An 18,389-nucleotide genomic window follows, 5' to 3' on the forward strand; every position below is an offset into this window, starting at 1 on the left:
CTTCATTAGAGTAGATTGTGCTGCAGAGAATGTGCATTTTGCTTCTACTTCGTACGTGGGGAACCTCCAAATCTGAAACATTAAACTTCATTTTCTGCTGGCAGTTTCTATGCCATAAATCTCAGCACCAAACCCCCATGAGGGCAGATGTGGGGTTGGGATCCTTCGGGATTTGTGTCTTTGTCTCTCTTCCAGGTGAATGTTCTGACTGTCCCTTTCTAAGGGACAGATTGTTTTTCAAGTTCACTCACAGAAGACCTGACTTTTTGGGCTTTCTGCTTCTATGCAGGAGAGAGAGAGACAGAGAGAGCGAGCCCGTGTCTTCCTCTCTGGCTCGGCCCCTGGGCTGTCCCCTGATGCACAGGTTAAATCACCTCACACCAGTTTCCGTGATTGAAGCCCTCTCTAAACTCACACTATTTTAATAGTCACCCAGCACTGTTTGTGTTGGTGCTGCTTGTGGTTGTCTGTTTCTTGTGTGGTCTTCACTAATTTATCAGACAGCATCCCTTAGATTATAAATTAGCAGAGCTGTGCCCATTGCTGTCTTAACTATGTGAGTAACTGTAATATTAGACGCATACCTTCTTCTTCCTGAATCTTAATTTCCTAAATAGTAAAATGAAGATGTGAAATTTTCTAAAATACTTTCCAACTGCAAATCTACCGTGACCTAACATAACAAGTGTAATATACAGCATCCCACCACATTAATTCAAAGTATCAACATGGACTTATAAATTAAAAGAACATCTAATGCACAACGACAATTATAAAAGAAATAAAGCAATCTAAATGGAAATTCTGAAAGGTAAGAGGAAGCCAGCTCTCCCGTCCTGAAAGCCCACACTGTCTCTGGGAGACAGAATCCTGAGATCCTTAAACATCGACACTTCATGTCACTATAAAGGAATAGGAAGTAAAATAATACATCAATTCAGATTCTGCACTGCAGGATACACGGACAGAATTTAGAGACCTGTTGGCTTTGTTAAAGGTAAAGCTAGTTTTGCTCTTTTTCGTTTTATGGTCGTCTATCATTAACGGATAATGTGGTTCTATTTTCAGCAGGTTCAAGAAAACAAAACACACATCTACCCATTAATGTTGTCTTCTCCAATGTGCAGGTGGGAATACAAATATAACTAGAGGTTTGGAGTCAATAATTCACCTAAAATTGTATGCATAAGTCTATACCTATGAGCATAGGCCCATTTTTCTTAAGGAGTCTTTCATTTTCACTAATAACCTAACTTTTGGTAGAGAACCTGATGCTATAGACTTTTAAAATGTAATTTATTTTTTTTCTAGCCAATACAGCATAAAAACATTTAGTGTTTTTACTTTGAGATTTTCTATAGTTAAAAATCTCTATTAAGCAGGGTAAGTTTAAAATGATTACAAAACCTTCCTTGATTTTTTTCTTTGCTCAAGCCCACTCTTATTAGGTATTTAGAACAAGTGGAGGAAAAAAAATAATGGTTAGTGATTAGACGACATAAAAGCAGACATGCGATTTATCTACATTTCGGGAAAAAAAAGCCTCAGGGTTGTGGGAATCTTGCATGAGCCCGTGAAGACCGACAGTGGCCTCTTGAACGCAGAGGCCGTGGTTGGGATGTCTGTGTCTCCTCCAAAGCTCGCGTGGAAACTTACTACCCAGGGCAGTGGTGCCGGGGTGTGGGCTGTGGGAGGCGACTGAGCCATGAGGGCTATGAGCTCATGAATGGGGTCAGGTGCCCTCACACAAAAGCTTGGCGGAGAGATCTCACCCCTTCCTCCTCCCGCCACCCAAGGACACAGTGATCGTCCTCTCTGGAGGATGCAGCATTCAAGGCGCTGTCTGGAAAGAGAGCAGACCCTCACCAGACCACCCAGCCTGCGGGCACCTTGATCCTGTGCTCTGAGCCTCCAGAACTGTGAGCAATGCATTTCTGTTCTTTGTAAATTACCCAGCTTGGGGATTTTGTTACAGCAACTCAAACAGACCAAGACAGATGCAGTCCTGGAGCCAGAACGAAGAGGGCACGTGGTGGGATGTGGTGCTGGGGCTGGGGTTCCAGGGAAGAGCAACTGAAAGGGGGACCCTGCCCCCATCCCAGAGCCTTCGCCTCCTTGAGCCACAGGGGACATGTCGGGGAGCAGGAGGGCGGACCGGGTGCCAGCCACAGAAGGAGGGGCTCCAAACTGAAGGTGTGAGCCAGGATGCTCACAGGAGCCACTTGTACACGATACACATCAACAGCAGAACGGTTTACGGTGGGATCTTTGTGGACCTTCTCGGGAAACTCGTCATACTTTGCTAACATCTGCACCTCTTTCAGAAACACTGATCACAGGATTGCGAGTAAGGGGGGAAATGCCCCCTTCATTTTATTTCCAAGGTAAAAGACAGGAGGACTCAGAAAACCAAATAAACACAGGGTCTCCTAAGCCTGTGCCCCCAGAAAGGGCCAGCCTAGAACATAGGAATGGAAATGGTTTTTGGAATATTTTCAAAAACACACTGAAAACAGTCCACATCTCACATGGTGGCATTTGGGGCTATTTCTTTTTCTTTTTTTCCTTTTTTTTTTTTTTTTTTGAGATGGAGTCTCACTCTATTGCCCAGGCTGGAGTGCAGTGGTGTGAACTTGGCTCACTGAAACCTCCGCCTCCTGGGTTCAAGCGATTCTCCTGCCTCAGACTTCCGAGTAGCTGGGATTACAGGCACACGCCAGGATTGGGGCTATTTTTTACGTAAAGCTTTACATGGAAAATGTATTGGCAAATAAGAAAGTCAGGGAGAGAGTAAATAATACAACCTTAAAAATTATATTTTATTTTGTGACTCAGTCAAAGCCAGTAGTTGGGGATATTTAAATAACGAGTAGCAGCTTTTGCTCAGCAATCATTCTTAAACCGCACTTTTCAAAGACCGTTCATGGGGCTCGCCCGAAACACTCCAAGACTTCCCTGAAGTGACGGCACTTACATTCCTGCCCTGGTGGCTTCCGCCCACACAGACAACATCTTGTTTCTGAATTGTCAGCACCTCTTTCGTCAGCTTCAGCCGGATGTCATAGGCATTTTCGGACTCTTCATCATACAACAGAGCAATAGTGGTTTTCGTCTGTAGGGACAAAGTGGAAACACAAAAAAATGGTGTGAGGGCAGGAGCCAGGGGTGGGGACAGCTGATGCACGCCTCCTGCTCAAGACAATCCTAAAATGCACGTGTAGTGCTCGCGTGTGCACAGATCTGTGCTCAACCGATAAGGATTTGATTCATTTATGCAAAAAATAATAAAATGTTGAATAATTGTTCCTGAGCAGTTTTTGTAGGATTTATATAAGGCATGTTTTTAAAAGAAAATTAGCCAGGCTTTTTTTTTTTTTAACTTGTAAAGTTTTATAGTATTTTATTTTAATAATTTTTCCCACTTCCAAAAATATATATATATATTTTTAGTTTAACTAAAGTTATTTGAAAAAAAATGATAGTTTTTAAGATTCATAAAATATCTGTATGAAGGTTTGTTGGCCTGGAGTAGGAAAGGAACACACTGGAAATAACCACAGCCGAGGAGGAAGTGGCCTTCTCAGAAGGGAGCAGGTGGGTGTGGCCCAAGCTCCTGCAGAGGCTGCTGCTGTGTCTTGGCAGCTGGGGAACAGGCCAGGCCTGTTGTTTCTGGACAGCAAGCAACACAATGTGGAATTGCTAGGAAGTATTGATCAGGAGGGAAGTTTAATTAGTCAAAGAAGATAAATCTATCAGCTTTGTCAGCAGATGAAGGAAACACAGTTCAGAAAGACACCTTTGGATCATTAGAAACGTTGCCTCCTTCTCCGGGAGAGTCAGGGAAAGCCGCCCTGGGGGCTCCAGAGCAGGCCGCTGGTCAGGCACAGGGCTTGGGCGTCCCACAGGATAGCAGTTATGCCCGGCCCATGCCCAGTGCCTTGTCGGGACCCAGCCTCCGGAGTGCAGGAGCAGGGGTGGGAGCCAGGGCACTTGGTCCTCATGCCACGTGGCGGGGGAGAGGGACGGGCACAGCTGGAGGCCAGTGGCCCAGCGAGGAGGGCTGAGACCCCACCATCCTCTCTGCCTAGAGCCCCAGTGCTAATCAACCCTCACATTCAGAGCCATACATGAGGGCAGAGCCTGGCCCACGGACGGGGAGGTCCCCACGTGTGAAGGATGAGGCTGTGGCCACATAGGACCCTGCAGCTCTGCAACTCAGCTGCTGTGAGAACCAAACAGGGGGTTCAAGGAGCCCCAGCGCCTGCGTCTTCCCCAGAGATCTGGAGTTCATCAGGTAAGATCCAGGCTGAGCAAAAGGATTTAAAAAACCAACTCATCAAATAGCAAAAGGATTTAAAAAACCAGCTCATCAAATAGCAAAAGGATTTAAAAAACCAGCTCATCAAATGCCTCCATTAAGTAGCACAATGCGGTAGGAAGGGCTTGTTGGGCTTGTTTCGACAGTGGAGGCCTCCTCAGCACTCATGGGAACCACAGACCCTCGCCGAGGGAAGCTGCCAACCAAGCCAGAATCTGCTCCTCCCAACATCCTCAGCTGATCCCCACGCACAGGAGAGTTTCAGGAGGGTTCCGAGTGGTTTCCTCTAGCTTTCAATCACTCAACACAGCACAAAAAAGAGTGTGTGCCCCACTGCATTGCATCTGGTAATTTAACAACCACACATGCAGGACTGTGCTCACACACACTGTCACACGTGACTATCTGGCTGGCAGCCCAGGGACCAGCCACTGCAATCCACACCTCACCCAGCATAAGTAAAACTGCACCCAATGGGAACTCTAATGGTTTCTTCCCATCCCTGTGGGCCGTGTGTGCTCCCACCCACTTCGCTGACCCCAGGGGGCTGTACACAGGTGAGATTGCCAGACCGGGTGGGTGCTGGAACTGGGAGTGCTGCCACGGCTCTGGGAGCTCATGGGACATCTGTGGATCCACCAGCTCTCTGGAAGGGGCAGTGCCTGTGGAGGCACCAAGGGCAGCCAGGAAGGAGGCCCTGGCTATGTCCCGGGTGCATGGGGTGTGGCTGGACCCAGGCCCCCTGGCCCTTTGCAGCCTGACTGCTGGCCTTGCCTGACCAAGGGCTGAGCTCACTGGAGAGATGAAGAAATGTAGACATGTCCCTAAGGGCAGGAAAACCCTCCTCAGTATTTTCCCCATGAGTGTGTGTAACGTGTAACTCTTATAAGTGAACACTCGACTGGGAAAACAGAATTCTAGCTAACCAGCATGAAACAGGATGAAATGTAAGTGCCCGCAGCTCCCTGCCTGACTTTGATGTGCGTTCTCACCACACCTGCGAGGATATCTCACCATTGCCTCCCGCATTTACTCTCACACACGGGCGCCTGATGACAGGTGGGCATCCCTCACTCCGCTGCACACAGAGGGAGGCAGGGCCAGCTCCGCCACAGGGCTGCAAGCACTGACCCCTAGCCCAGGCGTGTGGGCTTGACAATGGGAGGAGCTGAGTGATGGGGCTTCCTCAGGACGCCGTGGCCCGTGGAAAGTCAACCTGTTTGCCGTAAAAGAGAAGGGCCCTGAGGCTTGGGAGAGGTCCCAGGTCCCAGTCTCTCTCCTTGCTTCTCCTGGGGCCATGGTTCTCATGCTCCCTGCCAGTTACTATGACTGACAGCTCTCAGGCTCTGAGAAAAGGGCCACCAGCGTTCTCAGTAATGATTCCTGCAGAATGGAGCTCAGAAGCATTTCCTTAATTGTTGACCTAGGCCACCCAAAAACACAAACACCTGCTGCTTTTATAGCATCCAGACGTTTCTCATGCCACCACCCAGGAAGCAGCCATGCCTCTTCCAACTTCCAACCTCCCCTCCCACATCCTAGAAACCACCTGCACACACACCCACATGCAACACACATGGCCCACATGCATGCCTCCACATGTGCACACAAAAACTCATGCACACATACAGGGATGCATGCACACACACAGACACAAACACGGGCACACAGACACACACAAACGCATGCACACACATACACATAGGCACATACACACCACAGAAGAGCAAGTGTATCAATATGCTGAGGTCAGCACAGGAATCAAAGTTTTAGCTGATACAGACCAAGCCTGGAGTTGTAAAGTTGGAACCCAAAACTCAAAGTAAAAGTCAAATTCCTATAAAAATAAGTCACAGGCAGTGTCTGGAAGGACGCACTCACTCTGAGTGCATACAGAGGCCATATCATCCTGCTAAACGGGCTTTCTCCATGATGACCTAGGAATCTCCCTAGCAATGGGAGCTCTGGCTAGCCTAATTTCTCCAGCTCCCCCAGTGACCGACGCATCTGAGCACATTCTTGCTGCAGACTTTCACTAAGCCATTGCTTGTCCCCCAGCCACACCATTGCACAGGACAAGTCCCCCTCGCCACCGCCCTGGGGGACCCGTGGGGCTCTTGTGGAGGACCTCAGGGGCGACACTAATAAGAAGCAGGACCCGGAACAGGGTGCAGAGACCCCAAGTGGCAGATGCGTGGTGAGCAGCGTCCACAGTGAGCAGTGGGCCACTCCCAGAGAAGCTCAGGTAGTGCAGCCGCCTTCGGAGGAAGGGCTTGCTCTGCTCTCATTATTCAGGACAAGAATAGTTTTTAGTTCACATCAAAAAGACGCGATATTGATCGATGTTATATCTTGATGTAAAGTCCACACTCACATAGGATATTACTTCCAACTAATTCATCACGCTGACCACTCACCATTGCTACCGGTTAACTGTCCTGGTGAGGACATTGCCTGCAACCCAGGGATCTAGGAATGGAAAACACTGAACTTGGTGTCCACAGAGGACAGTTTCCATGACCGAGGACATGGGAAGGGTGTGCCGAGCTTTAACAAATAAAACATAATATTTTAAATTTATAAAATTTTAAATGCTAGCTAAGGAAATCAAATAAGATTCAACAAAGACCTCTAATGGATCATCTGTTGTTTTATTACGCCGTGCGAACCAGATGATGCTATCTGAAATAAACCTAACTTCTGCTCAAAATGTTAAAAAACTAAAGTCAGGAACACAACCAAATTAGAGGTAATTAGGCGTTCCAAATCAAAGTTGCAATTTATGCTAATCACTTTCTTCTATACTAACACACGTTATGTCAAATTGGCCTTAGTTTGCCAGAGAGAATTATTTGCCGTAATATGCGGTAATATGCCCTCCAGGCACTGCTTTCTGTGCCCCTTCCTGTGCCCTGGAGACATCACCTGTAGCCCTCCAGGAAAACCTCTGTGGACAGCCTGGGCACAGAGGTGCTGAGATAACAGCAGGTCACTCACCAGGAGGAATAAAGGCAGGGAGAGGGGACGCGGGTTCCGCTGGGTCCTGCCTTCTCCAAGGCCCACATTTCCCACTGCTTAAGTGATTCTGGGTATTTAATGAGCTAATTGAATACATTTCCTTGACACATTTCTTGGAAATAAAATAGATATTCCAACTCAACTTCTTCAAAAGTAAACTTTGAGTCTTTCCCATTCAAAACAAATAAAAATATTTAAAAACAAAAGCAAAACCCCTTCTCATCCAACGATTCCCCCGACCCCAGTGGGTGGCAACGGCATCACCCTGCTGTCTTGGTTGAAGCTCCTCAGTTCCTGTGACCTTCCTCCCTCCTGACCCTCGGTGTCCAACTCACCAGCAAACCCCCTGAAATGTCTCTCCCTCTGCCTGGGGTCACGGGGTTCAGTTGCCTTCAAAGCTGCTTTACTGGCCTCATAAAAGACCTCCCTGTTTCCAGCCTTGTCCCAGTTCAGTGTATTCTTAAAGCCACAGCTGGGCAGCCCTGTTAAAATATGGTTCAGGTAACGTCATTCTCTGAACAAAATCTCCCCAAAGTTTGCCATTTCTCAAAGGAAAAGCCAGTGTCCGGTGATGCCCTGTGAGGCCGGCACCTGCAGTCTCTCCCTGTCCCCTGTCCAGCTGTCCTGCAGTGCCGCCGTGCCTGCCTGGGGCCCGTCCACCTGCCCTGCCCAGCTGTCCTGCAATCCTGCCATACCTGCCTGGGGTCCGTCCACCTGCCCCACCCACTCCTCTCCTGGCATCCTCATGTCCTGGGGTCTGGGCTGAGAGTCCCCTCCTCGGCAGCTTCCCTAACCGACCAGTTAAAATCGGAACTCCGCCATCCCCGCTGCTCTTCATACCTCTTCCCAGCTTTGTCTTTCTCCCTAGAACTTCTCAGAACCCGTGTGCCGCTTGACAACAGAGCGTGAGTTCCATGACGCAAGGGTCCTCTCTACCTTCTCCACTTCAGGGGGACCAGCTTCTACAGCCCAGCCTGGCATATCCGAGGGGCACCAGACAGTTCTCAAACGGAATGCCACAGGAAGCCTACTTCCACCCTTGTAACTTTATCCATGCAGTTCCAATAAAAATCCAGTACAGACAACTTTGAAGTGTAGCCTTACAATTCTAACAATGTGTTTAATGAAATAAGACAGCTGCAGAGAAGAGGACCTGCTACACAGAGACATGAAAACATAAAATCCACCGCGATGCCGCAGCAGCCGCAAAACAGTGAGGGCCATGAACCCGCGTCAGCACCAGGAGGTCTCGGGTACATGTAGGGTGTATGACATCCCTGGAGGAAAAAAAACAAAAAACATTCCTACAGAGAAAGATCTTCAGACTACTGCTTAATGTAGTAATGCTTTGATAACTGTAAACATGGGTCTCATATGCCTCATTTCACAAAGTTCGTTCCAGAGAGATCAACAGTCACAGGGATGTAGAAAAACACAATAAAAACCTGTGAGGAAATATCAGTGTGTGTGTGTTTGTGTGCGGGGATGTGTGTAAGCATATTGGGTTAGTGTGACTCAAAAGCCAGAAGTGCTTGAGTGAAGGATTCATTACATAGAAATAAAAAACCTTTCTGTAACAAAAATACCATATTCGAAACTAAATGCGTGCCGCAGACCCGGGGTTCAGAGCCTCACATGAGGAAACACGAGCACCCTGTGAAAATTGAGCAGGGAATATAAAAGTCATTCCCAAAAGGAGGAAGAAAAGAAAATGAATTATAAATGTGAAAATACATGCAACCTCACTAGCCATGAAAAAACCATAGTCACTCCAACATTAAGAATTTTAAACTACCAGGCAGGTAAATGTTTAAAAGGAACAGCAACACCGCACACCAGCAAAGACGTGCGGACATGGACGTCCATATGGTGTTGGCAGGTGTGTGTGAACGCACAGAATGTTCCCAGAAAACACTCAGAAACAGATGTGAACGTTGACTAGGCCTCGGTTTTAATGTGGCATTTTTACTTCTAAGAATTCATCCTAAACATACAATCAGACTTGGCACTGAGAGTGGCAGGCAAGGTGTTCATTTCACACCTTTCACTTCTGAAGTGCATTATGATTTATAGGTGATACTGAGAAGCTGCTAAGAATATTTAGTTCAGCATCTGTTGATAAGAAAAGGAGTCCAAAAATAACAAGCATGTGTGAAAAGCAGAAGAGTATGATAAAAACTAATATATTAAGAATTACGTACGTACATACATGTAAATATAGCATGTACATATATACATGTAAACATAGCATGGAGAAGACTCAGAAGAATAGGGTTTCAAAACATTAATAATTTATGCAAATGTTTATAATTTTAAAATTATGAAAATGCATCATTTATTATTATTTAAATCTATGAAGGTCAAAATTTTAAGTCCTGATTTTTGTTGCTAAAGTTGATTTACCTTCATAAAATTTAAGGTGAGTTTCTTAATAATTTAGAAAAATCATAAATACTAAATTTAGATATTTTACTGCTTTTTAATTTATTTATGCAGCTGAGTGCATCTCTGCTGAGATCATTCTCGTATGTCTTTGTTGGAAGCGTAGCACACTGATGCTTTCTAGCAGATTCAAACAGAGAAGGCTATTCTAAAACAGAACATACTTGACATAAAGTATCACACAGCATAACACTCACCAAATAATTATTGCTATACTATAGATTCAAAGTGTGATAAAAATGTATGCAAGTTATTATAAAGCATTGCCCCTTGTTTATCCAGAAGTCAGTATATTTCCTTCCCTGAATCATTGGCATTGAGAGAATCAGTGAATGCATATCAGGTGCTGGAAGAAGCGTAAAGAGCCAGGAAGAGGCACGGGGAGGAGAGACTAACCATGCAAGTTACTGGGCCATATGGGTGGAAGGAAGGAACAGACTTCCAATTTAGCCCAGTTTCTAGAAGTTAACAGCTAAGGGAGCTGTAAGAAGTGCTTGGTTATCAAGAATTCTAAACTTCTAATACTGTGCCTTTTGACTTGGTCAACTGGGTCTACCAAAGATTGAAGATTGTATGGAAATACATCTGTATACTGGTGGTATAACTGGCATTGAAGATTTTTGCGTGACCAATGACTTTAGTCATGTAGAACATAAGCCCCTGGAGGAGGTGGAGCAAGCCACAGACACATCCGACGACGTCTGCCACGTGCTGCCTACACACAGGCGTGCAATCTGCCTACCGCTCTGTGCCTCTGCTTCCTGATCTGTAAAAGGAGATAATTGCAACTTTATTCAGACATGCGAATGGGTAAATGAGACGGTATTTGTGAAAGTTCCTAACAGAGAACCTGTCACAGAATAGCAGTGGTCCAATACAATTCAGTCATTTTTCTGGCAGGTTATCTTTATGGATATTTTCGTGTTAGTACAAATGAAATCATTTTTTGGCACAAGAAAGAAAAATAAACTCTCTTAATCCAGCAGCATATCCAACAAACAGAAAGAATCAAGACATCAACAAGTAATCTATCAGCAAATGTCATTTGAGTGAGGAAAATCCACACTCCTAGTTTTAGGTATAAACCAAAACAATTCAGATAAGAAGAAAAACGAACGCCACTGAGTTAGTGTCCCACTAAGATCTACACAGAAACAATGACAGCTGCCCTTGGAAGGTTAAATGAAAGCAGAAACCTGAGCATGCATTTTCTTCCAGTGAACAATGACAAACACTTTCCACATTTTCTTCCAATGAACAATGACAAACACTTTCCATTGGAAAAATGGATAATATTCTGCCCATCAAAGTTAAGAGTTTGAAGTTTAGAGACATAAAATGAAGTCCCCATAAAAGCAGGGTCTTTGGCTGAGACTTGCTGGTGGCCACAGCTCAGCCCTGCAATGTGTGGTGGCTGCAAAGGACGTAGGAGCTGCCACTCAGGTCGTCCCCACTCACTTTGCATCCCAAGAGGCCAACAGTGCCTAGGACAGGCTGGGGACTCAGTGAGCACTTCTCCACTTAAAAACATGCACACATGTGTCTGTTTAATTATACTCCAACCCTCATCTGATCCATTTTTCTTAGTTATGTGACTTTGGCTAAGTTATTACTCTTTTATGTGCATTATTCTTGGCACCTATAATGATGAAAATATTGGATCTCTATGGTCCATTCTGTATAGTCATATATGATTCCATTATTATTTTATGGATTTTTGACTTAAAATGATAAAATCTGATTCTTGGACCAACATCGCAGTGAAATAATAATTAAATTAGATTACACACGTAAAACTGATTCAAAAACTTCACAGTGCCATATGAATCAAATGGATACATTCCTAAAAACTACTGTTTCTCTTAGGATAGTATTACTTAACATGGACTTGTTTAAAAAATAACTTGAGCCTATTATAGTCATTACATTTTTTTAGGTTCTGCTAATTCAACATTTGATAATTTCCCTTGAGTTGCTTTATAATTTAATACTTTGTTTACTCCTAGGCAAACATTTCCAGAGAAAGTTATAAGGTGTATAAATTGTAGGAGGTGTGTTTAATGTCAGATACAGAGTAAGCTTTGAATCTTAGGGGTGAATGAATTAAATTCATCAGGTAAAATGCAACGAATTACAAAACAGTCTTATCTTTTCATTTTTATAGAATTGAAATGCTGATTACTTAACAATACCTTCATCAAATTTCTCAAAACTTAGGAAAATTCTCCCTCAATGTAAAGACCACTGTTTATTCTACCTGTTTTAATTAAGATTTTATAAATATTCCTGAAAACTGCACACTCAACCACATCACTTCCTTCCTTCCAGTTTCCCAGGAGTGTGCTCCCTTTAGCAGGTTTACCTTAGTAGATTTAGGTCAAAAAGAATGTCAGGGGAGAAACGCATCATCTCAGCCAAGGAGGTCACAGTGATTTACAGTCTGAAAAGGGCTACTTGGCGGTGTTCCTACCCCTGAGCAGGGCATGTCTGAGCATTCCCCCGGGCAGACGAGGGTCACACATGCACAGAGGGGCTACATTGCAGCTGCCGGGAGGCAGCAAGGCTGGAGACCAGAGTCCTCCCCATGTCTTCACCCTGGTCCTTTCCACCTGGCTATGCTCAAACACCAGCCACTTACTGAGCCTGGGAACCTATCTGGGCGATTTCCTTTTGAACCCACATATCAATATTGAGAGTCCATCCAACATCTTTATCTTGTCAAAATTAAGGTTCAACAGCCACATACGAGCTAAAGAAAAATAGGTTTTATAGACACCATTAAAAATTTTCTCAGGAAAAATATCTTTTTAAAATTCCCTCTTTCTACAAAATAGGCATATTAAATACTGAGACATGCTTTTAACATATAACCATTTAACTTTTTGTTAATGAAAAGAATGCAAAGTTTTCATCACGCAACTTCACCCTAACCAAAAAAGCAATTACATAAACTTATAATTTCAACAGCCAAAAACATTTAAGGGAAAAAAGGTCTTAATGTTCAATAATAGGGAACATTGGATATAATGTTATTACATCTACTTAAATGACTACTTTCCTATGTAGTGTGTATGAAAGAAGAACAAGCAACCTCAAAGATATCACAGGTTTGGCTCTAGACCACCCTAATCAAGTGGATATTGCGATAATGCAAGTCACACAGTTTTTTGGTTTCCCAGTGCATATAAAAGTTATGTTTACATTATACTGTAGTCTATTAAGTGTGGAATAGCATTATGTATAAAACAATGTATATACCTTAATTAAAAAAATACTTTATTGCTAAAAATGTTAACAATCATCTGAGCCTTGGCTGGGTTGTAATCATTTTGCTGGTGGAGAACCTTGCCTCGTTGTTGTAGGCTGACGGATCAAGATGGTGGCTGCTGAAGGTTGAAATGGCTGTGGTAATTTCTTAAAATAAGACAACATTGAAGTGTGCCACATAGATTAACTCTTCCTTTCACGAAAGATTTCTCTGTAGCATTTGATGCTGTTTGGTAGAATTTTACACACAGTACAACTTCTTTCAAAATTGAGGTCAAACCTCTTAAACCCTGCCACTGTGTCATCAACTAAGCTCACAGAATATTCTAGATCCTCTGTTGTCATTTCAGCAATGTTCACAGCATCTTCACTAGGAGTGGATTCCATCTCAAGAAACTACTTTCTTTGCTCATCCACGGGAAGCAATTCCTAATCTATTAGTGTTTTATAATGAGATTGCAACAATTCAGTCACATCTGCAGGCTCTGAGTCTAATTCTAGTTTTCTTGCTATTTCTACCACATCTGCAGGTACCTGCTCCACTGAAGTCTTAAATCCCTCATAGTCACCCATGAGGGCTGGAATCACCATCTTCCAAAGTCCTGTTAATGATATTCTGACCTCCTCCCATGAATCATGAAATGTACTTAGTGTACTTAGTGGCATCTAGAATGGTGAATCCTTCAATTTACTTTGCCCAGATCCATCAGAGGAATCACTCTCCATGGCGGCTATAACTTTATGAGATGTATTTCTTAAATAATAAAACTTGAAGTCAACACTACACCTTGATTCCTGACTTGCAGAGTGGATGTTATATTAACAGGCATGAAATCAGCCTCAATCTCCCTGTATGTCTCCATCAGAGCTCTTGGGTGACCATGTATATTGTCAATGAGTAGTAATATTTTGAAAGATACCTTTTTTTTCTTTTTGTCTCAGTGGATCACAACAGTGTGCTAAAAATATTCAGTCAACCACACTGTCAACAGATGTGCTGTCATCCAGTCTTTGTGGTTTTATTTATAAAGCACAGGCAGAGTAGGTTTAGCATTATGCTTAAGGGCCCTAGGATTTTCAGAATGGTAAAAAAAAAAAAAAAAAAAAAAGAAAAGAAAAGAAAAAGAAAAAGAAAATCACTGGCTTTAACTTAAAGTCACAAACTCCATTAGCCCAGAATAAGAGAGTCAGAGAGTCAGCTTGTCCTTTGAAAATTCAAAGCCAGGAACTGACTTCTCCTCTCCAGCTATGAAAATCCTGGATGGCGTCTTCTTCCAATAGAAGGCTGTTTCATCTACGTGGAAAATCTATTGTTGAGTGTAGCCACCCTCATCAATGATCTTAGCTGGATCTTCAGAATAACTTGCTGCAGCTTCTCCATCAGCACTTGTGGCTTCACCTTGCACTTTTATGTTGTCAAGATGGCTTCTTTCCTTGAACCTCATAAACCCACCTCCGCTAGCTTCCAACTTTCCTTCTGAAGCTTCCTCCCCTCTCTAGACCTTCACAGAATTGAAGAGTTAGGGCCTTGCTATGGATTAGGCTCTGGCTAAGAGAATGCTGTGGCTGGTTTGATCTATCCTGGCCATTCAAATTTCCTCCATATCAGCAAATAATACTATTTTCACTTTCTTATCATTTGTGTGTTCACTGGAGCAGCGCTTCTTAATTTCTGTCAAGAATTGTCCTTTGTTTTACCACCTGACTACTTGTTTGTTACAAGAGGCCTAGCTCTCTGCCTATCTAAGCATTCAACACGACACCCTCACTAAGCTTGATCTTCTCTAGTTTTTAAGGTAGAAGTGAGACAATGGCCACTCTTCCTTTCACTTAAACACTTAAAACACTTAAAACTACCCGAGGCTTCTGTGTCCTCTGCACCAGTCCCACTGCCTGCGTCGAGTGTGGCCACCCCCCAGTATTGCCAATGCGTTGAGTGTGGCCACCCCCCAGTATTGCCAACGCGTTGAGTGTGGCCACCCCCCAGTGACACAAAATGTCATTTGTTAAATGCACATAGAGGCAGGACGCAAGCCAGTTCACCAGCAGCAGGCACTGCACACCCTCATCAGGGATCACCTGCTTGCTGCAGTGTGAAATACCACAGTAAATACAGTCACTACAGACTCCACCAGCAGCAGGCACTGCACACCCTCATCACGGTTCACCTGCTCGCTGCAGAAATTATCGTAGTAAAATACAGTTACTAGAGGCTCAACGGAGCTGATAAGAAGCTTCCTTTCCGGACCTTAAACATGAATGTAACTCTCAACGTGCGGCTATTGTGAGGCAAGATAGATTTGATTTTATGAATTAATTTTGGCATTAGAGAAACTGGAATATAAATCCCTGCTGTGTCACTTTCTAATCTGCTGCATGTAAGTAAGATATTCAGCTTTTGTGAGCCAGACTTCCCTCTTGTGGAAAATGAGGCAAACATTGAAACGATATTAACATTAAAAATAATATGAGTAGCATGTATTATGTCGGAAACTCTGCTAAGAAGCTCATGAGCATTATTCCATTTAACCCTCATCAACTACTAATGAGTAAGGTTTTCCTAAACACCCTCATTTTACAGAGGAGTGAACAAAAGCTTCGAGAAGTTCCACAGCTTGGGTGACGTGATGGCATCTGAACGTGAGCCCACATCCATTTGCCGAAGAGCTGCAATGTCATCAATTGCAATGTCCCACATCTACCTGTCAAAACTGTTGTCGAGATGAAATAAGAGAGAGCGAAGGACAGGTCAGAGTCAGGTGGGGTCTCCGGTGGGCTCAGGGCAATTCCCGCCCTGCTCTCCTGTCCTCTTGCCCCACCCCCCGCCCCTCAGACTGACTGGCAGAAGTTGCCGACATCACTTTACTGGCACCGATGGTCTCGCAAAAAGCTCCACGGTGGTGACTGGCTTTGCTCCATCCCCCTGCACACTGACGTCACTGCAGAAACACGTGGGGGGCCGCGGGTTCTGAAATGACTTGGAGGGAGAAACAGTGGCCGTGGGAACGAGCGTCCAGGGAACCTAGGCGGTGAGGAGTGGGCTTTCCGGGATTCCTGGGTGAGGTGCTGAAGGGGCCCAGAGTTCCCGGGGACATCTCTTGAGCTGAGTTATCAACTAGACAGCTTTCTAGGGTTGCTTTTTTGTTTTGTATTTATTTATTTTTTTTTGAGACGGAGTCTTGCTCTGTCGCCAGGCTGCAGTGCAGTGGTGCGATCTCGGCTCACTGCAACCTCTGCCTCCTGGGTTCAAGCGATTCTCTTGCCTCAGCCTCCAGAGTAGCTGGGACTACAGGCACGCATCATCCTGCCCAGCAAATTTTTGTATTTTTAGTACAGACAGGGTTTCACCATGTTGGCCAGGATGATCTCGATCTCTTGACCTCGTGATCTGCCTGTCTAGGCCTCCCAAAGTGCTGAGATTACAGGCATGAGCCACTGCGCCAGCCTGTTTTTGTTTTTTTTTTTCCTAGCCTCAGTGGATATTTTCTTTCCCTGTTCCATAATCCACGTGCATTGCTTTAGACCAGAATTTTAATGAGAATATAGTTCAGTTTCACGCACAGGTTGGACTACTTTCAGAATGTAAATCAGAAGACAAGAGGTTTTTTTTTTTCATTTATATAAGAATTTTTTTCATTTATATAAGAAGCCTGGACTATTTTAATGCCCCACATCATATATTTTGGCATATTTGCCTGAGTTCAGCTCAGAACAAAGCAGCACAGTCTTGCAGGATGAATCTTTCAGACATGACTTTCGTGTTAAGGTGCTTAGCATCTTATAAAATATCAGAGATAAGTCCAAAACATAGACTTGTTGTTTATGACTCGGGATAATAAACACCTTCCATCATAAACCATGTATAACACATTCCTCACTATGACTGGAAACAGAGCTAATGACACTGACACGTGTTTGAGAGATGTTATTACAAAATTCCGTCTTTCAAATGCACATTTTTACTCAGCCTTTTAAGCTTTGTTTTAAGCAGCCTGGAGGTAAAAACTGGCATTTCTAGTGAATGAGTACGGCCCTACCATGGCAAAGACACAGTGACAAACAGCTGGCGCATAAGTGACATTTCTCTGAATGATTAGAAAGCTGAATGTCCTTTTTAATTACTGTAAACATAGTATGTCACAAGCCGATTAGAGAAGATTGATTATTGCTATCTTTATGCCATTCTGAATATATAAAATAAAATCATGAAACTTCTGTGCTATGTGTTTCTTCAGTGCTTTCAGCATACGAATTTAAGATGAAATGTAATGGATTTTTAAGCAACTGTCAAAAGAGCTTTTGTTATTAATATTGAAGCTAAAATCCAACAATACGCGACAGTACAAAATATAAAATGGCTATAAAAATGAGAACACCTAATTGCATTTTAATGTATTTCTGATTTTCTTAAGCATTTTATCACTCATATTTTTAAGAATATGCCTGTAGGGAAATATCATGCCGTGAAGGATGCAGGGCCAGCAGCTGCAATAACAGATCGTAACCCCTGGTTACTGGGCTCTGCCATTCCACTGTTACCATCTCGACTGTGGAAACCGTGTTAATTTGCTTCATGTTTCTACAACCTATTGAATGCCCAATATTAGGAGAAAACTCAACGGATCCGAGGAATATTTTATTCTATCTATATCTGCTTGAACCTCGACTTTCAAGAAAATTTTTAAAAACAAGGCCTGCTGACACAGTTACGGGCGCCCTGCTATGTGAGGATCTGTGGGAAAGTGACTCTCCCTCCTTGGATTATTGGGTGACACACTAGCTACTTCATACCTGGTGCCTGACCACTCTTGAAAAAGATACAGGTAAAATAATTATCAGTTGAAAGCAAGGCAATAGGATCTCTTAGCAGAAATGAGGATAAGCTCAGGTTGACACAGCAGACCGAACCCGGGGAATGCCTGTTGATTCCTGAAGGAGCAACTCAGAGGCTACTTCTGTCTTCACCGTGCAGAGGATCTAAGTGTCACCCCAAAGCTCTAGCCCCACTCCCGAGGTCCGGGAGTCCAAGGACTGTGGGACCCATAAGCCTGCACTTCCCCCCGGGGAAAGCGATGCACTGTCCCTGGGGTTTGCATACAGAAGCCTGTGTTGCACCCAGGCATGATTTACGGGTGGGGGTCATTTGATCTGCTATATAACCTCACTCGAATTTTCTCAGCCTTGGTTTCTCCATCTGAAAAATAAATGGGTGCCCTTACATAGTTGGATAGCTTAGTTCCAGTGCTCAAGTTTTACCTCTTTGAGTTCGATACTGAGATGTGTGCTGCTCCAAGAAAAGAGAATGCTGACAGACTATGTCATGTGTCCCCTTGCTCTCTTTGAG

The 18,389-nt window shown here is 44.0% G+C and overlaps 1 protein-coding gene across 5 annotated transcripts in view; it reads right to left on the bottom strand.

Annotated features, from left to right (window-relative positions):
* Positions 1-18,389, bottom strand: part of SNTG2 (syntrophin gamma 2) — a 407,561-nt gene that overhangs the window by 273,224 nt on the left and 115,948 nt on the right. For all 5 annotated transcript variants that reach the window (XM_054677651.1, XM_054677652.2, XM_016946061.4 and 2 more), the window contains exon 2: positions 2,975-3,112. In XM_054677651.1, coding sequence (XP_054533626.1) covers positions 2,975-3,112 — 138 coding nt within the window. The remainder of the gene's footprint in view (positions 1-2,974; positions 3,113-18,389) is intronic.

The sequence above is a fragment of the Pan troglodytes genome, chromosome 12, assembly GCF_028858775.2.
Source record: "Pan troglodytes isolate AG18354 chromosome 12, NHGRI_mPanTro3-v2.0_pri, whole genome shotgun sequence".
In the NCBI taxonomy this organism is placed as follows: domain Eukaryota; kingdom Metazoa; phylum Chordata; class Mammalia; order Primates; family Hominidae; genus Pan; species Pan troglodytes.